At 42.0% G+C, this 26,456-nt stretch overlaps 2 protein-coding genes and 1 long non-coding RNA gene across 4 annotated transcripts; 1 reads left to right on the top strand and 2 right to left on the bottom strand.

Moving 5' to 3' along the window:
- Nucleotides 1-10,798: 10,798 nt before the first annotated feature.
- Nucleotides 10,799-12,883, bottom strand: LOC126993293 (protocadherin gamma-C4-like). The gene is made up of 2 exons (XM_050852253.1): nt 12,777-12,883; nt 10,799-11,379 (listed from the first exon to the last, which is right to left on the bottom strand). The coding sequence occupies exons 1-2, from the start codon at nt 12,868-12,870 to the stop codon at nt 11,195-11,197; spliced, it is 279 nt and encodes a 92-aa protein (XP_050708210.1). The 5' UTR covers nt 12,871-12,883; the 3' UTR covers nt 10,799-11,194.
- A 3,962-nt stretch (nt 12,884-16,845) lies between these two features.
- Nucleotides 16,846-19,543, bottom strand: LOC126993292 (uncharacterized). 2 transcript variants are annotated; one of them, XM_050852250.1, is made up of 2 exons: nt 19,335-19,543; nt 16,846-19,266 (listed from the first exon to the last, which is right to left on the bottom strand). In XM_050852250.1, the coding sequence occupies exon 2, from the start codon at nt 18,284-18,286 to the stop codon at nt 17,201-17,203; it is 1,086 nt and encodes a 361-aa protein (XP_050708207.1). In that variant the 5' UTR covers nt 18,287-19,266; nt 19,335-19,543; the 3' UTR covers nt 16,846-17,200. The 2 variants fall into 2 exon arrangements, with proteins under 2 accessions (XP_050708207.1, XP_050708208.1); XM_050852251.1 differs by having other exon boundaries at nt 16,846-19,198.
- A 2,528-nt stretch (nt 19,544-22,071) lies between these two features.
- LOC126993294 (uncharacterized) lies at nt 22,072-23,719 on the top strand. The gene is made up of 3 exons (XR_007747591.1): nt 22,072-22,341; nt 22,385-22,428; nt 22,473-23,719. It is a non-coding gene; the product is annotated as an uncharacterized LOC126993294 (long non-coding RNA).
- The last annotated feature ends 2,737 nt before the right edge of the window (nt 23,720-26,456 follow it).

Genomic DNA, 26,456 nt, shown 5'->3' with positions numbered 1-26,456 from the left:
CAAAAAAGGACGGCTGAGGGAACAGAATTGCTCTACAGATGCCATGATGTGTAGCCAGGAACTGTAGACTATTTTTTGCACGGAATGGTGGTGGGGGACATCGCAGGAACAAAAGAGGTGCCAGTTAGTCACTCAGCATCAACAGAGACCTATAGTTACACGCGCCCTTCAAATTTTGGAAAGCTTCTAACTCTCCAGCGCTGGCGTCATGCTCGTTGCCCATGTCTGATTGAACTATATGATGCCAGCGGCATCATCGTCATTAAGGGGTTAATCAACATCTATTTCTACTTGAAAGTAGGTATACAGTCCCTGAAAGTCAAGATCAAGACCAAGATGGCCCATCGAACGTAGCATCCCCGTGTGATTAGTTCCTTCAGTAGCACAATGAAAGTTACCGCCTGCACACTGTGCAGTGAGTGAATTTACCAACCAACCCTTTTGTTTACCATTTCAAAGTCACAGCTGCTCGGGGTAAGAGCACTGTAATTCTTCAACAAACAGTGGAACACTTTGAACACAGAGAAGGGCACAAAGCAACATACGGTATCATAGTCATAATTGTAAGTAAGGTGGCCAAATGTGATACTGCATACTCATTAAGTTCAGGGAAATTATTATTATTTTTTTTTTTTTCAAATATATCTTGCCAAATTATAGGTGTCTTATACGTCAGTGAGTCTTATATGGCGAGAAATACGGTATATATGTTTCTCCAAATATCTTATTTATGTGCTTCTCAAATGTCAGTGTATCTTGTATTATAATTCCTACGTCTTTTCTTCATTCAATGTGTCGATCATTGTCCTCCCATCCTACACACTCCACTTGCTCTATTTTTACTCTTGCCCATTTTCATTGTGTGACAATTCTTTTCATTGAACTTCATTTCCCATTTTTTACTCCATTCATGTATCTCATTGGAATCTTCCTGTAGTTTATTACAATCATCATCTTCATCTCTTATTTTTCTAAGCAGTTTGGCGTCATCTGCAAACATACCCTTGTAACTCTTTACTTTTTCTGGCATATCATCTATAAATATTAAAAACATAATATTCGCTAACACTGACCCTTGTGGAACGTCACTTGTGACCGTTCTCCATTCTGATATCTCACCTTTCAACACGGTTCTCATTTCTTTGTTTGTCAGGTAATTTTTCATCCATAGTCATTTTTCTCCCAATCCTCCTCTATTTTCTAATTTCCACATTAGTCTCTTATCAAATGCCTGTGTGTGTGTGTGTGTGTGTGTGTGTGTGTGTGTGCCAAGTGATCTGCATATTGTTTCCTTCCTTGTATTTTCTTAAATAATATGCATTTTACCAGTGACTTTTTAATTTTATCTTATTTTTTTATGTGTGTGTGTGTGTGTGTGTGTGTGTGTGTGTGTGTGTCATATTACTGATAGCTGTGGGTGCTCACCGATGGGGGCGTCCTCCCTGATGAAGAACTGTGCATACTTCCTGGCGCAGTGCGGGGGGTTCTCATGAGGGGGCAGCAGGAAGATGGTGACGGGCACGTCGGAGTGGTGCTGGGGGGAGCCGCTGTCCTCGCCACGGATGAAAAACTGGTACACCTCATTTTCTGTAACATTTGGGAGTTCACTGATACTTATGGAACTAATGGAACAGTCTCTCTATATACGATAATCACTTGTGCATCCAAACTCACACTTTTTAGAGTAAAGAAAACAGCTCAACAAAAAAGTCAAGAAAAGATACAAAAATTTGGGAGTTCACTGCTACTCATGGAACTAATGGAACAGTCTCTCTATATACGATAATCACTTGTGCATCCAAACTCACACTTTTTAGAGTAAAGGAGACAGAAAAAAAAAAAAAAAAAAGGTACAAAAATATGAAAGTTTACTGCTATTTGTGGACCTATTTTTTTTTTTTACAGAAAGCCCGCTACTCACTTGTGCATTCAAGCTCAATTTTTTTTACAGTAAAGCAGACGGCTCAAGATATAAAAATGCTCGCTGTAGTAACTATCCTAACCCATACACGCTCTGGACCCGCATCAGTAAAGAATATAAAGAAAGCATGTGTAATTTTGGAGAGGTAGATGTAGTACTTGTGCACGAAGATGACACAGCCTGGCGGAGCATTAGCAGACAGCAGGAAGTGTAAGGCGCCTCAGATCAGTATTATACACTTCTGACTCTCACATCAGGTATTTCCAAAGGCTGAGAAAGATTAACCCGGGAAGCAGCGGGGATCATGTTTCTTATTGGTCCCTCTAAGCGAGAAAATTGAGAACAAATCATCTCTCACACAAACCATTTCATAATATATATCAATGCATTTGTGATCAGTTTATGTATCATCTATTTTGGGGGGGTTTATATCATGGCACAAATTTGGCCCATCGCTGCTACACGGTAAAGCCAGAAATTTGGCCCGTCGCTGCTACCAGGTTAACCCCTTGACTACAGATTTCCTACCAGAAGACATCACCAAGCTACAGGAATGGAACAAAAAGTGGCTGCTACAATTCAATGAAGAAAAATGTAAAGTCATGCACCTTGGGAGGGGATATCCAGCATTTCAATACCACATGGGAAACAAACAATCTACTACCCACAGGGAGTATATGCTACCAGGCTACCAGTGAAAGCCAAATCCGTGCCAATTGCAGCGGACGGGTTAATTGGATTCTAATGAGTAGCTTTGTAGGTCCAAGTTATAAAAGCTTCATCAATCTACCACTAGTATCCATGGAAACACCTAGGAATCCTACGAAAGCCTTGTCAAGTATGTGAGCTTGGGCACTGAAATGTATAAAAATATGGTCCTTAGGTTGTTGGAGGAAATGTTTTGAGGCAGCAGGAAATACTAAATGTTACAAAGGAAACTGATAACACAGAGGAAATGGAGATAGAAAATGAACAAGTTAGAGAAATAATAAGACTCAGAAGACTGACATACAAACTGTTACAAAGAAAAATGATGACTGAGAAAATAGAAATGGAAAATGAACATGTTAGGGAAATATTAAGACTCAGGTTCGACTCTGGCGACTCAACTCCGACTCTTCACCCATAACCGTGAGTAAGTGGATGAATTACCTCGGCTGTGGGTGGTCTGTGCCACGGTGACCTCGCCGGTGGTGGGGTTGACCGAGAAGAGCTCCAGTGCCTCAGAACTGTTGGCTTCATACATGCGGTACCTCACTTCACTGTTTGCCCCTTCATCTGCGTCACTGGCCTCGACTTGTGATGGTGAGCATGGGGAAAGTATAACAAACGAGATCCATAGCTAGGTAAAGGTAATCTGGAACCACTGCATGTATTCTCAAACTATTCTTCACTGTTAACTCCTTCATCTGCGTCACTGCCCTCTAACTAAAGAAGTGAGCAGGGAGAAAGTATAACAAACGAGATCCATAGCTAGGTTAAGGTAATCTGGAACCACTGCATGTATTCTCAAACTATTCTTCACCGTTAACTCCTTCACCTGTGTCACTGGCCTCTCTAACTGTGATGGTGGGCAGGGAGAAAGTATAACAACTGAAATCTGTAGTTAGGTAAGGGTAACATATGGAGCCACTGCCCGTATTTTCAGAGCATTTTCCACCGTTTACTTCTTCACCTGCGTCACTGGCCCCAAACTGTGATGGCAAGCATGGAGAAAGTATAACAAACAAGATCTAAAGTTAGGTAAGGGTATTCTGGAACCACTGCATGTATTCTCAAACTATTCTTCACTGTTAACTCCTTCACCTGCGTCACTGGCCTCTCTAACTGTGATGGAGAGGTCTAGGAACGATCGCCAGATGCTGAGTCGGCACAGTGTGAGTAGGGCCTAAAAGTCACTCAGTTGTCATGGTCCAGAGTCGGCACAGTGTGAGTAGGGCCTAAAAGTCACTCAGTTGTCATGGTCCAGAGTCGGCACAGTGTGAGCGGGGCCTAAAAGTCACTCAGTTGTCATGGTCCAGAGTCGGCACAGTGTGAACGGGGCCTAAAAGTCACTCAGTTGTCATGGTCCAGAGTCGGCACAGTGTGAATGGGGCCTAAAAGTCACTCGGTTGTCATGGTCCAGAGTCGGCACAGTGTGAATGGGGCCTAAAAGTCACTCAGTTGTCATGGTCCAGAGTCGGCACAGTGTGAATGGGGCCTAAAAGTCACTGAGTTGTCATGGTCCAGAGTCGGCACAGTGTGAATGGGGCCTAAAGTCACTCAGTTGTCATGGTCCAGAGTCGGCACAGTGTGAATGGGGCCTAAAAGTCACTCAGTTGTCATGGTCCAGAGTCGGCACAGTGTGAATGGGGCCTAAAAGTCACTCAGTTGTCATGGTCCAGAGTCGGCACAGTGTGAATGGGGCCTAAAAGTCACTCAGTTGTCATGGTCCAGAGTCGGCACAGTGTGAATGGGGCCTAAAAGTCACTCGGTTGTCATGGTCCAGAGTCGGCACAGTGTGAACGGGGCCTAAAAGTCACTCAGTTGTCATGGTCCAGAGTCGGCACAGTGTGAACGGGGCCTAACTCCTCCCTGCCCAGTGTTCCCCACCTTGAGAATGGTTGTCCTGGGAGCCACGTCAGTGTTGATGTTCGCCTGATACTCTGGCAACATGAAGACTGATGGGTTGTCGTTCTTGTCACGGACGGTCACACGCACCGCCGTGAAGCTGGGCCAGCCCCCCTCGTCCATCACAGACACCTTGAGGCTGTGCACAGGCAGGGACTCGCGATCCAGAGGTGTCTCAGTGTATAGGTTGCCTGGGAAGGGGTGAAGTTTGTATGGTATAAATTACAAAGATGTTACTTTTTTTTTTATTTTTTTACAGGAAAGGAAGCAGCTGAAGAGCATAAAAGAAAAGAATAGCAAAAAAGCCCGCTAAATGCTGCTCCTAAAAAAAGATAAAAGTAAAGAGTGGCCAAAAGAGAGGCCAATTTCGGGTTACATAGAAAGTCTCATTGGTAAGGACGCATATGTGATTTTTCCGAGTCAAGACATATGGTACTTGTTTGGTAATCATCGGCGTTTTGTTAGGTTAGGGTAATTTTTAGGGTATCTTTCATTCAAAGCCTCACAACAGTATGCTCTAGTGATGTGGTTCCTTGAGGTTTAAAATGTAGGTAAATATACAAGCTATTGTAATGCTGTCTCAGGGAAAACTTCAATAAAATATGACTGGAAGAGCAGCATATTTTCCATTTTTTTTTCTCCTTAACCTTTTATTGCTACCATTACTGTTACTACTATGACTACTACTACCTCTCCTCCTACGACTACTCCTACTAATACTATGAACAACAACATTCATACATCAAACCTTCAAATGAAATTTCTTACTGCAGGAACCTAAAATTCAAAAGTATAGTACAAGCAAATTCAAAGGGCCGTATTACTAAACATTTTGTCTCCCAAGTTCACATATTTGACAAGGCTTTCGTAGGAGTTTTGCACATTTCCAGGGGTAGTTTTAAGACCCCGGTGTTAGTTTGACCCTTCTTCTGTACCGTGAACCTAAAGAAACACTCATTAGAACCTGATTGATCCCCTCTTTGACCTTTAGGAAATAGTTGATGTGAGAAATGAAATTGTCTAAGAATACCAACCAATGTCTCTCTCTACCTTCTTTGTCCACGGTGAAGGCTCCCTCTGAAGTCTGGTGCAGGATGGTGTACTGCAGCTTGCCCAGGTCCCAGGCATCAAGGTCCGTGGCCACCAGGTTGATGACTAGCTGGCCAGGAGATGAATTTTCCTCCACGTAAGCTTCATATAGAGTGCGATTAAACCTGAGGAGTATAAACAGACACTGAGGTTGTATGATGTATGATAGCTAGTGCAATGTAGTGTGTTCCAATGGTTGATGATAAGGTTAAGGAGAAGAGTTTTCCTCCATGTAGTCTTCATAGAGAGTGCAATTAAATCTGAGGAGGATATACGGACACTGAGGTTGTACGGCACTGCTTGGTAGCTAGTGCAATGTAGTGTGTTCCAATGGTCGATAAGAAGGTTGAGGAGAAGAGTTTTCCTCCAGGTAAGCTTCGTAGAGTGCGATTAAATCTGAGGAGTATAAACAGACAGTGAGGTTGTATGGCACTGCTTGGTAGGATGTGTGGTAGCTAGTGCAATGTAGTGTGTTCCAATGGTTGATGAGAAGGTTGAGAAGAGTTTTCTGCCATGAAAGCTTTGTAGAGAGTGCAATTAAACCTGAGGAGGATAAAAATACAGTGAGGTTGTATGGCACTGTTTGGTAAGATATATGATAGGCATTGCGATGTTGTAATATGTTACAAGGATAGTGCTCATTTCCTGCTATAATGCCTAGGTAAGGTCTGGGTGTTTGTGGCTGACTGGGCTGCTTGAGGACTTTGCTGGTGTTGCTTAGTATACATGCTGTCTACCTATCAGTGCCTTACTAGGTGAGATGGGAGAGAACAATATGAAAACTTGAATATAGCTGACTGTCTTGGGCCTCCTTAAAATCTGCCACACTGAGAAGAAGGTATATCCCTTGCTATCTTTTATTTGTCCAACGTTTCCTTCATTTTTTGGACACTGCCCGCTTCAACAATGTCTTTGTTTAGTCCCTTTCATATATATATTCACACTTCAGTATGGAAAACTGTACTTCTTTATGTCTTTCAAACAAGTCTCCTTTCTCAATTTCTTGCTATGTGTGTGTGTGTGTGTGTGTGTGTGTGTGTGTGTGTGTGTATTTACCTATTTGTAGTCTACCAGGCCCGAGCTAAGCTCTAACAGTCCCGTCTCCATATCTACATTTATCCAACCTTCCCTTCAATTGTTGGACACTGTTCGCCTCCACCACTTCTCCCCGCAAACTGTTCCAGGTGTTATCACTTCTATGTGGAAAACTATACTTGTTTTAAGTCACTCAAACAGGTTCCTTTATTAAGTTTCTCCCTATGTCCTCTCAGCCCCTGCATTCTCGCAGTTAAGAAGATATCATCTCTATCCACCTCATCAAACTTATTTACCAACCTATAGCCTACAGCATGATCAGATCTCTCTCCCTTCTTTGTTCCAGTGTCGTCAAGTCCATCTCCTTCAATTTGTCCTCATACGTCATATTTGAGAGTTCTGAGACCATTTAAGTTGCAATTCTCTGTATCCTTTCCAGCTTTCTGATAGCCCCTTTTTTTTTTGTGTGTGTGTGTGTGTGTGTGAATACTTACAGTGAGGTGGTAGTGGTCCCGTGCCTCTCTGTCCAGCTGGGTGGCTGTGGCCACGTGGCCATTCAGCTGGTCAATACTGAAGTGGTGGGCGCTGTCCCCGGTGAGAATGTAGCGGCTCCAGGCAGCAGTGCCTTCATCGGCATCCCAGGACACAACAGAGGCCACCTGGGTGCCTGGGGTGGCATCCTCAGAGATCTCCCGACGGTAGATTGGCTCCTTGCACACCGGACCGTTGTCGTGAAGCACACCAGTGTGAGTCACAGAAGTGCGAGACACTCTGCTTACTTAATTCATGACCTATTACCATACATTATCCATTATCATTTCAGGCAAGACTATACTGTCACCAACCGTTGATGTCGATGACTGTCACAGTAACAGTCGTGTTGGCCGTAAACTTCCCGTCGGTGACGGTGACGGTGAGGGTGTACTCGGCCTGCCTCTCCCGGTCCAGCTCACCGGCCACGTACACCTGGAATATGGACCACAGCAACGTGACTCTCTCATTAAAGAACAGTTTCGTTGTTGGCAGGTCACCATTGTTGTTGTGTCTCACCATCCCTCCCACCCACCTCCCCTGAGGCGTGCACCAGGAATTGGCCGTCAGGGTCGCCGCCGGTGATGAAGAAGTCAAGTTCGGCCACAGACTCGTCGGCGTCCGTCTCGCTGAGCTCCACCACCGCCGTGCCCGTGGCGGTGTCCTCAGGCACTGGCGTCAAACAAAACTAATTTGGCAATGTAGATATAAAACCTTCACAGCCAATGACATATTACAGAGAAAATCAATTTCCTGTCAATCATTTATCTATAAAACCCTTGTAGTGCCTCACCAGCAGTGACGTAAGTGTCTTTGGTGAACACTGGAGGGTTGTCGTTGTAGTCCTTGACCAGTACAGTGACTCTTGTGCTGGTGGACAGAGGCTTGGGGCCCCCGTCAGTGGCAGTGACGGTGAAGGAATACTGGGCCATGGTCTCGCGGTCCAGCAGGGCCGCCAGGGTCAGCGTCCCAGTGTGTGGATCAATGCGGAAAGTTGACTTCACTACAGCGCTTTCATCGGGGCCGAGGCTGTACTGGATCTGAGGAGAGAAGAGCAGAGAGCAGAGCAGACATTTAATAATTTATTCTGGAGAATGTTTTCATGGACTGAAAATAACATGGAGACACAGGCAAAATTTACCTGGCCATGGTTTCCTTCATCGTCATCAGCGGCCGTGAGGATGGTGACGGTGGCGCCCACCTCGCTGTTCTCGGCCACCAGGGCTGTGTAGCTGGACTCAGAGAAGCGTGGAGGGCAGTCATTCACGTCCATCACCTGTTGGTCATTCCAGAACAAGACCCAACCAATTCAAAATCCATAAATTAAAATGTCTTTCTTTGACTGTCATTTCAGCCCAAAATCCAAACCGTAATCAACCATAAGATTAAGAGATCAAAACTTCATGCATTCTGCCATCATTCACACCCATCACCTGTTGGTCATGCCAGAGCAAGACCCAATCAGTTCAAGACCAATATATTAAAACGTCTTTCATTGACCCTCATTTCAGCCCATAATCCAAACCCTAATCAACAATACAGACAAGAGACCAAAACTTGCTGCTTCCTGCCATAAACTCACCACCACAGAGATGGTCATGTAGTCCACCGTGGGCGCCGTGGTCAGTGTACGGTTGGTGACGCTGATGTGATGTGTGCGTCGCCGCTCATGGTCCAGGGCCCTGTGCACCACCACCAGGCCAGTGGAGGTCACGGTGAAGGGCCCTGAACTCTCCCCAGACTCCCTCTCCTCACTGGCTGCCTTCATGCCCTCGTCCACCATGATCAGGTACTGCACTGACTGTGGCCCCGCCATCCACAGGGACGTGATCACATTGCCTGCCAACACAAGGCAAGACTTTGAGCATACAGAAGGTGGCTAGCTGGGGCCAGAATGTTATGAGGTGCAGATTGTGATGTGTGTGCTAGTATGTGTTATCTGAGGAAATGAGTGTATGATTTCCCAGTACTGTAATGTGTCTGTGTGTGTATTTACCTATTTGTATTTACTTATTTGTAGTATACATGGCCAGAGCTCAATCTCAGTCAGTCCTGTCTCCCACTCTATATTTGTCCAGAATTTCCTTCATTTTATGGACACTGCTTGCTTCAACAACGTCTTTGCTAAGTCCATTCCATGTATTCACACTCCTGTATGGAAAACTGAACTTCTTTAGGTCTTTCAAACAAGTCCTCTTTCTCAGTTTCTTACTGTGTCCTCTTAGTTGCCTCCTCCCTTCAGTCTCGATTAAATCACTTCTATCCAACACTTCCATTCCACTTTGACCCGGAAATTTAATGCCTACGGAGAGCCAAAGTTGCAGTGAAACTCGAAAAATATTTTTTGTAAATTTTTGTAGTTTATTCATTCTGGAATGAATCGCATTGAATAAAAGTTGTAAAGAATCATCCGTAAAATTCAACTGTGAAATGAGATTATTATTTGGACAGACCGTTTAGCTGGAATTCCATGATTCCCAAAAAATTACAACTTCTGCTCCCACTCCTTTGAACTAGATACTGGTCCATCTTGAACATCACGTAAATCAGGGAGGTGTCAAGACTACGCTCAGTACGCACACTACAAGTAGAAACTAAAAGAAGACCGCCAAAAAAGGACGGCTGATGGAACAGAATTGATCTACAGACGCCATGATGTGTAGGCAGGAACTGTAGACTATTTTTTGCACGGAATGGTGGTGGGGGACATCGCAAGAACAAAAGAGGTGCCAGTTAGTCACTCAGCATCAACAGAGACCTATAGTTACACGCGCCCTTCAAATTTTGGAAAGCTTCTCACTCTCCAGCGCTGGCGTCATGCTCGTTGCCCATGTCTGATAGAACTATATGATGCCAGTGGCATCATCGTCATTAAGGGGTTGATCAACATCTATTTCTACTTGAAAGTAGGTATACAGTCCCTGAAAGTCAAGATCAAGACCAAGATGGCCCATCGAACGTAGCATCCCCGTGTGATTAGTTCCTTCAGTAGCAAAATGAAAGTTATCGCCTGCACACTGTGCAGTGAGTGAATTTACCAACCAACCCTTTTGTTTACCATTTCAAAGTCACAGCTGCTCGGGGTAAGAGCACTGTAATTCTTCAACAAACAGTGGAACACTTTGAACACAGAGAAGGGCACAAAGCAACATACGGTATCATAGTCATAATTGTAAGTAAGGTGGCCAAATGTGATACTGCATACACATTAAGTTCAGGGAAATTTTTTTTTTTTTTTTTTTAATATATCTTGCCAAATTATAGGTGTCTTATACGTCAGTGAGTCTTATATGGCGAGAAATACGGTATATATGTTTCTCCAAATATCTTATTTATGTGCTTCTCAGATGTTAGTGTATCTTGTATTATAATTCCTAAGTCTTTTTCTTCCTTCACTGTATCGATGATTGTCCCTCCCATCCTACACACTCTACTTGCTCTATTTTTACTCTTGCCCATTTTCATTGTGTGACAATTCTTTTCATTGAACTTCATTTCCCATTTTTACTCCATTCATGTATCTCATTGGAATCTTCCTGTAGTTTATTACAATCATCATCTTCATCTCTTATTTTTCTAAGCAGTTTGGCGTCATCTGCAAACATACCCTTGTAACTCTTTACTTTTTCTGGCATATCATCTATAAATATTAAAAACATAATATTCGCTAACACTGACCCTTGTGGAACGTCACTTGTGACCGTTCTCCATTCTGATATCTCACCTTTCAACACGGTTCTCATTTCTTTGTTTGTCAGGTAATTTTTCATCCATAGTCATTTTTCTCCCAATCCTCCTCTATTTTCTAATTTCCACATCAGTCTCTTATCAAATGCCTGTGTGTGTGTGTGTGTGTGTGTGTGTGTGTGTGTGTGTGTGTGTGTGTGTGTGTGCCAAGTGATCTGCATATTGTTTCCTTCCTTGTATTTTCTTAAATAATATGCATTTTACCAGTGACTTTTTAATTTTATCTTATTTTTTTATGTGTATGTGTGTGTGTGTGTTATATTACTGATAGCTGTGGGTGCTCACCGATGGGGGGTCCTCCCTGATGAAGAACTGTGCATACTTCCTGGCGCAGTGCGGGGGGTTCTCATGAGGGGGCAGCAGGAAGATGGTGACGGGCACGTCGGAGTGGTGCTGGGGGGAGCCGCTGTCCTCGCCACGGATGAAAAACTGGTACACCTCATTTTCTGTAACATTTGGGAGTTCACTGATACTTATGGAACTAATGGAACAGTCTCTCTATATACGATAATCACTTGTGCATCCAAACTCACACTTTTTAGAGTAAAGGAGACAGAAAAAAAAAAAAAGGTACAAAAATATGAAAGTTTACTGCTATTTGTGGACCTATTTTTTTTTTTTACAGTAGAGAAAGCAGTACAAGGTAAAAAAAAAATAAATAAATAAAAGAAAGAAAGAAAGCCCGCTACTCACTTGTGCATTCAAGCTCAATTTCTTTACAGTAAAGCAGACGGCTCAAGATATAAAAATGCTCGCTGAAGTAACTATCCTAACCCAGACACGCTCCGGACCCGCATCAGTAAAGAATATAAAGAAAGCATGTGTAATTTTGGAGAGGTAGATGTAGTACTTGTGCACGAAGATGACACAGCCTGGCAGAGCATTAGCAGACAGCAGGAAGTGTAAGGCGCCTCAGATCAGTATTATACACTTCTGACTCTCACATCAGGTATTTCCAAAGGCTGAGAAAGATTAACCCGGGAAGCAGCGGGGATCATGTTTCTTATTGGTCCCTCTTAGCGAGAAAATTGAGAAAAAATCATCTCTCACACAAACCATTTCATAATGTATATCAATGCATTTGTGATCAGTTTATGTATCATCTATTTTGGGGGGTTTATATCATGGCACAAATTTGGCCCATCGCTGCTACACGGTAAAGCCAGAAATTTGGCCCGTCGCTGCTACCAGGTTAACCCCTTGACTACAGATTTCCTACCAGAAGACATCACCAAGCTACAGGAATGGAACAAAAAGTGGCTGCTACAATTCAATGAAGAAAAATGTAAAGTCATGCACCTTGGGAGGGGATATCCAGCATACCAATACCACATGGGAAACAAACACTCTACTACCCACAGGGAGTATATGATACCAGGCTACCAGTGAAAGCCAAATCCGTGCCAACTGCAGCGGACGGGTTAATTGGATTCTAATGAGTAGCTTTGTAGGTCCAAGTTATAAAAGCTTCGTCAATCTACCACTAGTATCCATGGAAACACCTAGGAATCCTACGAAAGCCTAGTCAAGTATGTGAGCTTGGGCACTGAAATGTATAAAAATATGGTCCTTAGGTTGTTGGAATAATTGTTTTGAGGCAGCAGGAAATACTAAATGTTACAAAGGAAACTGACAACACAGAGGAAATGGAGATAGAAAATGAACACGTTAGAGAAATAATAAGACTCAGAAGACTGACATACAAACTGTTACAAAGAAAAATTATGACTGAGAAAATAGAAATGGAAAATGAACAAGTTAGGGAAATATTAAGACTCAGGTTCGACTCTGGCGACTCAACTCCGACTCTTCACCCATGACCGTGAGTAAGTGGATGAATTACCTCGGCTGTGGATGGTCTGTGCCACGGTGACCTCTCCGGTGGTGGGGTTGACCGAGAAGAGCTCCAGCGCCTCAGAACTGTTGGCTTCATACATGCGGTACCTCACTTCACTGTTTGCCACTTCATCTGCGTCAATGGCCTCGACCTGTGATGGCAAGCATGGAGAAAGTATAATAAATGAGATCTATAGCTGGGTAAGGGTAATCTGGAACCACTGCACGTATTCTCTAACTATTCTTCACTGTTAACTCCATCTGCATCACTGGCCTCTAACTGTGATGGTGAGCATGGAGGAGGTATAACAAACAAGATCTATAAGTAGGTAAGGGTAATCTGAAACCACTGCATGTATTCTCAAACTATTTTTCACTTCCTTCTCTTTCCCTCCTCTCTCCTTCCTCTTTCCTATATTCTCCTCCTTGTAGCCTTGCTTTACTTGACATTTCCTTTACTTCTCCCTGTCTCCTCTCTTCCCTTTTCTCTTTCCTTTCCCTCCTTTTGGCTCACAACAAATATTTCCCAAGGCCACGGAGGTGATTGGCTGAGTTCACATGATTGTTTTTCAGTCATGGTGCGAAAGCCTTGTGAATTAAACTATAACTAGACTCATTGGCCTACCCATGGAAATACTAACACAACCTCTACAAAAGCCTTACAAAATACCTATGCGTGTAAGCCCAGAAATGCTTGAGAATATGGGCCTAATGCAGCCATACAGTTCCATCGATCAGTTTTCCCGACACTAAGGTTGGTATTCTCAGATGATTCCTTCCCTTACATCGATTTCCAAAGGCCAAAAAGGAGATCAGTCAGGTTCTCATGGGTGTTTCTTTAGATTCATGGTACAGAGGAAGGGTCAGACTACCACCATGGTCATTAAACTACTCCTGGATATCCCCACAACCCATATGAAAGCCTTGTCAAATATGTGAGCTTGGGTGCCAAAATGTTTAATAATACAGCCTGAAATGGTGGCTTGCAGTCCCTTGTGATACATACATACAGAAACATAGTGGAACAAATCAACACCTTGACTGAAGATTTCCTACAAGACCTCACCAAGCTACAGGAATGGAACAAAAAGTGGCTGCTACAATTCAATGAAGAAAAATGTAAGTCATGCACCATGGGAGGGGAAATCCAGCATACCAATACCACATGGGAAACACTCCACTATCCACCACAGAGGCAGAGAAAGACCTGGGAGTATATGTTTTAGACCCTTCTTTTCTTGTATTAAATCAACTCTTTTATCACTCATTAATTACTCCATAAATGATTTCACCGTCTCGTATCCCTGGTAGCGTGATCCGGCTTAAGTTGTTATTGGAGACTGGTGTTCGGGGATAAACAAGGGAAAAAGTAAATATACATTTATTTAAAATTAAATGAAAGTAATTGCCTTACGCAATATTCTATGCTCAGACGATCATAACACTGGCATATTCAGCAATGGATGCAACATTTGACAAACGACATGTCTTAAACATAATACTACAATATGTGCTCAGTTGTTGCCAATAATAATAACACTCGTCGTTCCACAAGCAGTGGTTTGTATCTCTCTGCTTACATCACAATCATTATGTACTCTCTTCACAAAATCCTAATAACACATTCCTATAGTATAATCTACTACAAGTCATGGAAACACATTATTTTACCACACCCAGTGGTTTTACCTTTGCTTTACATCGCAAACAAATAATCACAATCCTGTCCCACTCACAATCCTACTTCACATCTCCTACATTATAATCTCCAGGACAATACAGTCGGTTTCCCTTAGATTCTCGAATTTCTACTCACGATTAAGATCACAACAGCCATTCTCGGCTGAGTGAGTAGCAGGTCTGCTTGAGGCGAGAACCAAGCTCGGTCTACTCATACCACTGATTTCTAGGCCACATTTTTCTTTGCTTTAGGCGGACTTACATCCTTGACACGCCCTTAATTTTCTACATAACCAATGGCCAATACTTCCTGTCACACTCATCTGCTAGCTCATTATGTTGTATTGTTTTACTTCTCCTGCTATTCGTGAGTCAGTCTTAAGACACTCCCTCAGTGATTTTTCTGTTAAATTATTGGCTCATAACATGTCGCCACGACTGACGTCACGGGTCAGAGTCTTTTTCAATGGTTGTTCACACTTTCTGACCACGCCCACTGGGCATCTGTTTTCTGTATCTGAGTCTGGGTATCTGTTTTCCTTTACCCTCGTTGTTTCCCCTCTTTGGTACTTGAGATGCTTACACTGTTATATATGTCACTTTTTTTGTTAGTGTTTGTCCTGTCAGATGTCTACACAGTTGTATATCTGCCTTTCCTCTCTGGGTATCTGTTTTCCTTTACCCTCGTTGTTTCCCCTCTTTTGTACTTGAGATGTTTACACTTATATATATGTCACCCTTTTTGTTAGTGTTTGTCCTGTCAGGTGTTTACACAGTTGTATATCTCACTCCTCTGTTTCCTCGTTTTCTGGGTCCTGACATACTTCCCCTTCCGGAAGATCTCGCCCCTGAGATCTCACAGGTGTTGGTGGAGAAGATACGCCTTGCAATGTCTGCAGTTGGTTCGAGTCTGGAATTAGGCGGCGTCGTGCGTAGCGTAGGACATAGGAATACCCCACGGCAGACGTCACCAGCAGAAGAACCAGGATCACGACAATGGCGAAGACAATCCACCAATGGATTACTGGTTGAAAGGGCTGATCCGGCTCGACCACAGAATTTAGGGGCTGCAAGCCAGCTGTTAGCTCCTGTAGGGGGATGGACTCAGCACTGCGAAGAGAATCTTGCCGAAGCATCAATATCCCATTATCCGTCAGGCTGACAGTATGTCTGTTTACAGGATGGGTAGGGCATGTGAGTGTCAGAGTGATGGGGGAGGCAAGTGAACAGGTCCAGTAGTCAGGACCTTTTATAAACATAGGGGGAAATGTTTTCAAGATCATTGTGTGGCAGAGGTTGATCACTGACTCATGTTTCAAGAAAGCAGCCGATTCACAAGAGGCTGCGTCACTAGCCTCATGGACGGGGCCTGTGGGAGGACAAACTAACATATGGTTATTCTTGTTACAGTGTTTTATACTAGAAAGCATAAAATATATTTTCCTATTCTCACTGAAGGCAATACATCTTGAATCAACACTATACATAAGAAAGTAAGTGCTATTCTGCACAGAAAATGGAAGGGAGTCGATTCGAAAGACATCAAAGGTGTCAATCGGATCTCCTCGCAAAGGTTTGGTGAAATAGAAATTACGAGAATCGTGCAAAGCCGTTGTCCTGGAGGACAGTTATTACATCCCTATATAGAGCTAAAAAATCAAGAACTGCAAGGCACAAAAGACCTGGAGGCCGAGCCTAGGCTTCCTTTAATGTGCTGAACAACTGTTTGTTTCACATAATGGTTTGAGTTATGTATGTTTGCAGGGGAGCCTGCAGACTCAAATATAAATCTTGTATACCTGGTCTTATGTGTCTCAATGCTAAGTCAAAATATAACCATTTTTTGTTGGAGCTTTTTTCTCTTCCTAATGCCATAGTCTATCGTAAAATGGCGCACAACTTGGTTCAATACATCTACAGCTGAATATAGCTTATTAAAGGCAGATTGCATGGCATGCATATTACTTAATGATGTTGAGTTTTCCATAATAAACATTTAACTATATAAAATCTTTCTCAGTTAATGACTCTAGTATTCTATTTTTTCATGAATAGCATCAACTTGAGCCTGGGTCGCGGTACCAAATAGGTTATTAGACAAGGATCCTCAAAAAAAATATTTCACGTTTTTTTTTTTTCTATAATTCATAGAAGCATGCAGCTTGTTTTGAATAGTAGTCATCACATAGCTTAAAACTTTTCTTAGATGATGCAACAATGAACTGAATTCGTTTTCAAAATTAAAGAGTGTGTATTTTATTGCTTTTACAGCTGGATACTCAGGTGACATTTGAATAACTTTTCAAGTAACGAAGCAGTTAAAATCCGTGCTTTATATAATGCAGCTAAAATATCTTCTGTGAGGCTAAACGGTACTATAGTCTCTGTTTGTGAGGACTATAATATAGATAGTATGTTGGTGTGAAACTTTGGCCAGCACGTGTTGGGGACTCCTGTTGTGTCAATGAGTCGTACACTGAAAGAGTCAAATCAATCTGTGGTTTATTTCGTCATATTTCCGCTCAATTATTGCATTTTCATCCTTATGCATTATTCCTGTTCTATATCGTATTAGTTTTGACATTACATTAGGCAACTCTTGTACCGTCGAAGAGCGAAGGCTTTATCTATGCCGAGGTGGCTCTGAAAGTTTGGGAGTAACCTGAGAAGGTAGGGCCTGTGCATCAGCTGTTTATTGCTGTTGTAGAACGAACATTATTTAATGTGTCATGAGTAGCAGTCACCTCTCCGCTACGAGTCATTATTTTCGGTAGAATTTTTCTCAGCGATTTCAGGGTTGAGCAATGCAAAGAATAGATCAGTGTCTGTCTCTGGATTTAAAGGGTATGCTCGCCTAATCGTTGGACATTGCTGCACATCAATGCAATCTTCATGAAGAACTTTTACTATATCTGTGGGGGCCGTTGAAACCTTACCAGTCCTGAGGTTCCTAATTTTTACCATTATATCACTGATCTTCTCTATTACCCTGTAGGGTCCATCAAAAATAGGTTGCAACTTTTTCTTTTCTTTTTGGTGTATGTTTGAGGAACACTCTGTCGCCAACGTTGATAGTTTTGATTTTTGTAACTTGGTAATATTTTTCCATTTCTTCTCTACTTTCTTCATTGTAAACCTGGCATCTATCATAAACTTTCTTTGCATTACATCCATTTCCTCTTCATGGAAGTAAATATCATAAACTTTCCTTGCAATTACAACCATTTCCTCTTTATAGGAGTAAATATCATAAACTTTCCTTGCAATTACAACCATTTCCTCTTTATAGGAGTAAATATCATAAACTTTCCTTGCAATTACAACCATTTCCTCTTTATAGGAGTAAATATCATAAACTTTCCTTGCAATTGCAGTCATTTCCTCTTTATAGGAGTAAATATCATAAACTTTCCTTGCAATTACAACCATTTCCTTTTCATAGGAGTAAATATCATAAACTTTCCTTGCAATTGCAGTCATTTCCTCTTTATAGGAGTAAATATCATAAACTTTCCTTGCAATTGCAGTCATTTCCTCTTTATAGGAGTAAATATCATAAACTTTCCTTGCAATTGCAGTCATTTCCTCTTTATAGGAGTAAATATCATAAACTTTCCTTGCAATTACAACCATTTCCTTTTCATAGGAGTAAATATCATAAACTTTCCTTGCAATTACAACCATTTCCTCTTTATAGGAGTAAATATCATAAACTTTCCTTGCAATTACAACCATTTCCTCTTTATAGGAGTAAATATCATAAACTTTCCTTGCAATTGCAGTCATTTCCTTTTCATAGGAGTAAATATCATAAACTTTCCTTGCAATTGCAGCCATTTCCTCTTTATAGGAGTAAATATCATACCAGGGCTGCTGAATTTTTTTCTAACATAGTGTAGGGTACAGGAGGATCTCTAAAAATTCTCTCTCTGTCTCTCTCGATAAAATGGGGACTCCTTTATGGTGCGATAATACGCAGGATTATAGGCCAAGATGTCTATAAGTAGCATTATATCCCAAACGGACACATTTCCTAGAACATTCTCCTCAAAATGTTAACAACAGTATAATTTGCGCGCTTTATTACCTCTATTTCCATTTGTATGGTAAGCCGTTATTCGCGTGTCGCACAGGTAGCTTCTAATTTATCTCCTGCATCACGGAATTAACGAACTCTGAACCTTGACCTGTAACAACTGTCTGAGGAACACCGTGTACACAAACAACATCCACGTACAACGCCCTTGCCATTTCGCGGGCTTCCTTACTCCGTAAGGGTACTGTAATCAAATACCTTTTTAAAAACATCAACTATGGGCATTACGTATCGAACCCCATTGTCCGATACACCCATGGGACCCACAAGGTCCATGTGTATTCTTCCAAAAGGAGCGGTGACGTCTGGATATTGCCGCCAAGGAGCAGGGTGCAAGTTCCCAACTCACTTTTAAAACGACTACCATGACGCACTTCCTTACATAATTTTCTACATCCCGTTTCATTCCAGGCCAGAAAGCGAACTTTCTACACCGACATAACGTAACTTTGGTTCCTCCGTGCCCTGCAGTGGCGACGAATGAGCCAGAGTTATCGCCTTGGAAATACTTGGGGGGTAGAATCACCACCTTAGTGGCTTCTCCGTACGGACTCACTAAAACACATCATTTATTTCCACCTGTAACTCTGACAGGGGCGGCATCTCACATTATGCCCATCTTCAACACAATATAACATAATTTCCACCTGTACCTCTAACAGGGGCGGCATCTCAGATTATGCCCATCTTCAATACAATATAACACATTTTCCACCTGTACCTTTAACAGGGGCGGCATCTCAGATTATGCCCATCTTCAATACAATATAACACATTTTCCACCTGTACCTCTAACAGGGGCGGCATCTCACATTATGCCTTTTTTCTCTGAGTCTTTGCTCAATTTTCATTCTTGGGGCTTCCTTCTTTTAGCATACTTATATGCTGGCTGCTCATCATGCAGCTCACTAATCTCCTGAATACTCCAGTCAAGTGTGTGGCCAATACACTCACTATTCAGGTCCATACATATCATGTATTTTAATCTAATTTTTCGGCGCCTGTTTCTTTTTCTGCACTAGTGCAATACCTTGCCCCTCATTATCCACGTGTTCCACGGTTTTTGTTGTTCCCCATCCACAAACATTATCGCGCGTGTCCTTCTAATTCAATCTCAGTGTCCTGTGAGCCTTCATCCTTGATAAAAAAAATCTGCTACTATATTTTCCTTGCCAGGCAAATGATTGATTGTGAAACCATACTCACTCATGAGAGTCTGCCATCTAGCTATCCTGCTGTTGGGACTAGCTACCTGTAACAACCAGACTAAAGGTCTGTGATCCGTGTGGATCTCAACAGGGTAACCCAGTATTAATGGGCGGTTTACGTGTAACCCATAAATTACAGTTAAAGCCTCTCGTTCAACTATACTGTACCGCTGTTCTGCCGTATTCAATTTCTCACAAAAAAAGATACAGGTCTTAGTTTATCATCATTATCCTGTTATTGCAATACTCCACCAGTATTGTAGTAGGATGCGTAGAGTGACTGTACCAAGCATTCTATCCTTAAGGGTTGAGAACGCAATTTTTGTTTCATCCGTCCATATGAGTGGAGTTTTAATTATTTATTCATTTATTTATTTATTTATTTATTGTACCTTTCTTCCCTTTGTAAATCTTTAGAAAAGGAGCAACAATTTGTGAATAATTTGCAATAAATTTGCGATAATAATTAGTCAATCCAAGAGATGACTGTAAATCATGAACAGTTTGGGGGGCCAGGACGTTTTGTATGGCCTCCAGCTTGCTAGACTGAGGTCTTATTCCCTCTGAGCGGATGGCATGGCCCAGGTAATCTACTTTGTCCTTAAAAAAGTTACACTTCTCCATCTTAAGAGTCAGTTTGGCTTCCTTTAAGCGATCCAGAATTTGTTCTAAGTTATCTGCGTGATTAGAAAATATATCGCCCAGGATAATTATGTCATCAAGGTACACCTGAACCTTGTTGCTTAATAGTCCTGTAAGGACAGTGTTTATTATTTTCTTGCAGCAGGACGGGGCTGTTTTAAGGCCAAAGGGAGGAAGTAAATTCCCAATGTCCTGCTGGAGAAGAAAATGCCGTCTTCTCTGCTGATTTCATCTAGGGGGATTTGATGGTAACCCTGTTTCATGTCTAGGCATGAAAAAAAAAAACACTTACTATCTCCCAATTGATTGAGTATGGTAGTTATATTAGGGAGTGGGTACCGGTCGTCCCGTAGTGTTTTATTAAGTGCCCGGAAGTCCAGACAAAGTCGTAGTACTCCATCTTTTTGGGGCACTGTGATAAGTGGGGCATTATAGGGTGATCGCGAAGGGCGAATCACACCCTGTAGCTAGAGCGATATAAGCTGTTCATTTACTCTGTCATGATAACTGATATGAATGTTATATGGACGCCTGTAAACTACTTCATCAGTGTTTTGCTTGATGGTGCTTAAAAAAATAGGGCGTTACTGTTAATGGTTCTTGTTCTGTGGAAAACACTGTTATATATTTATCTATTAAGGACTTTAAAACCTAATTCTCTCTCTTCACTTGGGAATTTAGCGTCAACAATTTGATAGAGGCTTTTCTTCCTTGCTTCAAGCTCTGCGGGCTTCAAGTCTGTTTTAGTTGTGTCAGCGGTCTGTACACTAGATATTTGTGGCAGATCAGCGTATAGCTCATGAGTGACAGGCTTCACAGATCCTAACGTTGTATTATCATCTATCTTTACACTCACTTTCAATATTCAAATACGGCACAGTGACATAAGATCTTTGATTGTCAGATGAAGGGGTTAACTTAACTATCCCTGAGCACAAGACTCTCGCCTGAGGAGTACTAACACAAGGCTCAAATAAAGCTTCACTTGCCTGTAGTTGCGTCACTAGCGTTATGTATCCTGCAACAGATGCATGCAGTTGCAAAGGTTCCGCTGCTTGGCAACGTACGGCCTTATTTTCAGTGAGACCTTCTTCATTTCCATCTACATTTAGCTAAGATCCTTCACCTCTAGATATAAGACATATTTTTCCTGGCATAATTGTATGGTTTCCCCTTCTATTATCAGTTTTAAGCTTCGTTCTTTTGTTCCTCATTTAGTTGCAATGTTTTCAAAATAATCTCGTGCTACACGACAAATCAGTACTCAACATAATATGAGTTGGCAAATCTACATCGAGTGTTATCAATAAGTCTTGGAAACTACTTTTTCCTTCCATATTAACTTGTCTTTTACCGTCATTTTCAATATGGTATCTCTGCACAGAGACAATATTCACGGGTTTCGCTTCACAGTTATTTACTGCGAGCCCTAATTCTTTAATAAATTCATCCGTTAAAACTCACACACGCTCCTGTTTCTAGGAGTGCTGCCACTTTTGCATATGTGTTATCATGAGTAGTGCGATCTGCCTACCAAAGTTACTCTTGAGTTATGTTGATTATAGCCTTCTTTTCATTATTTTTAAGGTCACTCCCTTGTTTGCTATAGCCTTCTTTTCCTTATATTTATGTGAGGCGGTTACTCCCTTGTTCGTTATAGCCTTCATCGTATTATATTAAAGGTTACTCCCTTGTTCGTTACAGCCTTCATCTTATTTTATTAAAGGTTACTCCCTTGTTCGTTATAGCCTTCATCTTATTATATTAAAGGTTACTCCCTTGTTCGTTATAGCCTTCATCTTATTATATTAAAGGTTACTCCCTTCTTCGTTATAGCCTTCATCTTATTATATTAAAGGTTACTCCCTTGTTCGTTATAGCCTTCATCTTATTATATTAAAGGTTACTCCCTTGTTCGTTATAGCCTTCATCTTATTATATTAAAGGTTACTCCCTGTTCGTTATAGCCTTCATCTTATTATATTAAAGGTTACTCCCTTCTTCGTTATAGCCTTCATCTTATTATATTAAAGGTTACTCCCTTCTTCGTTGTAGCCTTCATCTTATTATATTAAAGGTTACTCCCTGTTTTGTTCTTCGCTCATTTTCCGTTTTTTCCACTGCAAGTGTGCATATTTATTTATTTATTTATTTATTTTCATTTGTTTATTTAATGTTATTTGTAGTAGATAACTGAGGGGGGCACTACCCTGGCCTCCTCTTCCTCTGATTCTCTTACTTCACACATTTATCTTAATACTTCACACTATTGTCCATATGCTTCATTTTTTTTTTTTTTATTCATGACTTTTTATCCATACCTCACACTTTTCTTAGTATTTCACATTTTTTCTAGATCATACACTTCCTACCTGGGGGACGCGGGTTAGGCCTTTATAAAGTCACTCTATGGCTGCATGCCCGCCGCGGCACACCACCACCCTGTGAGGCGTAGAGCCCCGTGCTCCCCTCCATCCTGGGGTAACAATCCTAAAACAAACAAACCTGAGAGGCAGGACGCTGCCGCTGCCTGTCACCTGACACCATCTCACTGAGGAGTGGATCACGGCGCCGGTGGAGAGAGACTGCCCATCCCTCTCCACTCCGCCCGGGAAGGAACTCATGAATTCTCGGTTGAGTCGCGTGTGCTACCCATTACACTACAGAACAACAGTGGTTGGCCAGAGTTTCCATTACCATATCGTCAAAGTCCATGTCCTCCGGAAGAACCATTAATTATATAATTAAATCGTCACTATTATTTCCGCCACTTAAAACGAGCAAAGCTTAATGAAAATAAGAGGCGTTTTCTCGTCAGAGTAAATTAAACAAAAGCACTGTAAGCACATGTCCCTATTTATCCCTATACCGCTGCCGCCAGTTTTAGACCCTTCTTTTCTTGTATTAAATCAACTCTTTTATCACTCATTAATTACTCCATAAATGATTTCACCGTCTCGTATCCCTGGTAGCGTGATCCGGCTTAAGTTGTTATTGGAGACTGGTGTTCGGGGATAAACAAGGGAAAAAGTAAATATACATTTATTTAAAATTAAATGAAAGTAATTGCCTTACGCAATATTCTATGCTCAGACGATCATAACACTGGCATATTCAGCAATGGATGCAACATTTGACAAACGACATGTCTTAAACATAATACTACAATATGTGCTCAGTTGTTGCCAATAATAATAACACTCGTCGTTCCACAAGCAGTGGTTTGTATCTCTCTGCTTACATCACAATCATTATGTACTCTCTTCACAAAATCCTAATAACACATTCCTATAGTATAATCTACTACAAGTCATGGAAACACATTATTTTACCATACCCAGTGGTTTTACCTTTGCTTTACATCGCAAACAAATAATCACAATCCTGTCCCACTCACAATCCTACTTCACATCTCCTACATTATAATCTCCAGGACAATACAGTCGGTTTCCCTTAGATTCTCGAATTTCTACTCACGATTAAGATCACAACAGCCATTCTCGGCTGAGTGAGTAGCAGGTCTGCTTGAGGCGAGAACCAAGCTCGGTCTACTCATACCACTGATTTCTAGGCCACATTTTTCTTTGCTTTAGGCGGACTTACATCCTTGACACGCCCTTAATTTTCTACATAACCAATGGCCAATACTTCCTGTCACACCCATCTGCTAGCTCATTATGTTGTATTGTTTTACTTCTCCTGCTATTCGTGAGTCAGTCTTAAGACACTCCCTCAGTGATTTTTCTGTTAAATTATTGGCTCATAACATGTCGCCACGACTGACGTCACGGGTCAGAGTCTTTTTCAATGGTTGTTCACACTTTCTGACCACGCCCACTGGGCATCTGTTTTCTGTATCTGAGTCTGGGTATCTGTTTTCCTTTACCCTCGTTGTTTCCCCTCTTTGGTACTTGAGATGCTTACACTGTTATATATGTCACTTTTTTTGTTAGTGTTTGTCCTGTCAGATGTCTACACAGTTGTATACCTGCCTTTCCTCTCTGGGTATCTGTTTTCCTTTACCCTCGTTGTTTCCCCTCTTTTGTACTTGAGATGTTTACACTTATATATATGTCACCCTTTTTGTTAGTGTTTGTCCTGTCAGGTGTTTACACAGTTGTATATCTCACTCCTCTGTTTCCTCGTTTTCTGGGTCCTGACATATGTTATCAGGGTACCAAAAGGCAAAATCCATGCCAATCGCAGCAGACGGGTTAATAATATGGCTCCATTGCAGTCCATTGTGATGCCTACATAGAGAAACACAGTGCAGCAAATCAAGGTACAGTACAGTTTCACATAAAACAGTATTATATGGTAGAGTGAAATGGAGTTTAGTGCAGCGGGGGGCAGAATATTGTAGTTATTCTATTTTTTTATTACAGCAAAGGAAGTAGCTCAAGGGCAAAAGATAAATTTTAAAAAAAGTCGGCTAAACACTGACTATAAAAGTAGGGGAGTTTTTTCTACAGTAAAGGAAGCAACTCAAGGGCAACAAAAAGAAAGTGTAGAAAAAAGGCCCGCTAATCGCTGCTCCTATAGAAGTGGAGAAGGGTGGCTGAGAGGTCAATATCAAGTGGTAAGAGGACTATGTTCTTATATGAGAAGAAGCAACAGGGCAACAGACAAAAAATATTACACTGACGAGTTTTTTACAGGGAATATGGAGGTTAGAAAAGGAAAAAAAGACCTCACTGCTTGCTGGCCCTAAAATGACACACTAATCGCCTCCAGAGAAACATTATAAAAGAAGGAACAGGGCAATAGACAACAAATAGTACACTTACGAGTTTTTTTTACAAGGAATACGTAGGTCAGGGAAGAAAAAAAAAAAAGACCCTCATTGCCTGCTGGCCCAAAAAACAACAGATTACATAATAAACTTACTGGTTCTTTACAGAGAATAGTAGGTTAGAAAAGAAAAGGCCTCACTGACTACTGGCCCAATAAATAACAGACTAAAAAATAGATCTACTGGTACTGTTCAGAGAATGGAGACAGCATAACAACCGAAATTACTAGCTAGGTAAGGGTACTAAAAGCCAGGCCTGTATGGACCATATTGGCTATACAGGCAGCGCCACACGTGGCCACTCAGTGAACTGTCAAAGCAGTACTTTCCACAGAACTCAAGTTATGTATTAGTGCGTCTGAGGCTGCCTCCAGGATACAAGGCCTTGGTGTCGCCACCGCTCCAAGCCAACGACTGCACACACTTTCCTCCTACCCGATTTCCTGACTACTATTTGACATGGAGAAAAACTGAAATCGGGTAGGAGTGAAGAGTGTGCAATCAACGGATCGGGGCGATGGCGGCATCATGGCCGTGTATCCCTGAGACAGCCTCAGACGCACTCTAGTCTATAACTTGAACTCTATGGGAAATTCAGCTTGGAGTTGAGTGGCCACATGTGGCGCTGCCTGTATAGCCAATACAGTCCATTCTTAGACTATTTTGGGTCTCTCAACAAATATTTCCAAAGGCCATAAAGGAAATTAGTTGATTAAGGCGCCATTCACACTGTGCTGACTCTGGGCCATGACAACCCAGCGACTAAGGGCACACAAGGTCTTGGGTGTGAAATGCTGATGTGAAAGGGTCGCACATGGTCGGAAAGAGGTCTAGAAACGATTGTCAGATGCCGAGTCGGCACAGTGTGATGGGGGCCTAAAAGTCGCTGAGTTGTCATGATCCAGAGTTGGCACAGTGTGAACGGGGCCTAACTCCTCCCTGCCCAGTGTTCCCCACCTTGAGAATGGTTGTCCTGGGAGCCAAGTCAGTGTTGATGTTCGCCTGATACTCCGGCAACATGAAGACTGGTGGGTTGTCGTTCTTGTCGCGGACCGTCACACGCACCGCCGTGAAGCTGGCCCGGCCCCCCTCGTCCATCACAGACACCTTGAGGCTGTGCACAGGCAGGGACTCGCGATCCAGAGGTGTCTCAGTGTATAGGTTGCCTGGGAAGGGGTGAAGTTTGTATGGTATAAATTAACAAAGAATGAGGTCCCCTTTTTTTTTTTTTACAGGAAAGGAAGCAGCTCAGGGGCATAAAAGTGTAGA

The sequence above is a fragment of the Eriocheir sinensis genome, unplaced genomic scaffold, assembly GCF_024679095.1.
Source record: "Eriocheir sinensis breed Jianghai 21 unplaced genomic scaffold, ASM2467909v1 Scaffold599, whole genome shotgun sequence".
In the NCBI taxonomy this organism is placed as follows: domain Eukaryota; kingdom Metazoa; phylum Arthropoda; class Malacostraca; order Decapoda; family Varunidae; genus Eriocheir; species Eriocheir sinensis.
Note: the sequence above shows the minus strand (reverse complement) of the source record. Positions and strands in the feature narration are given on the sequence as shown.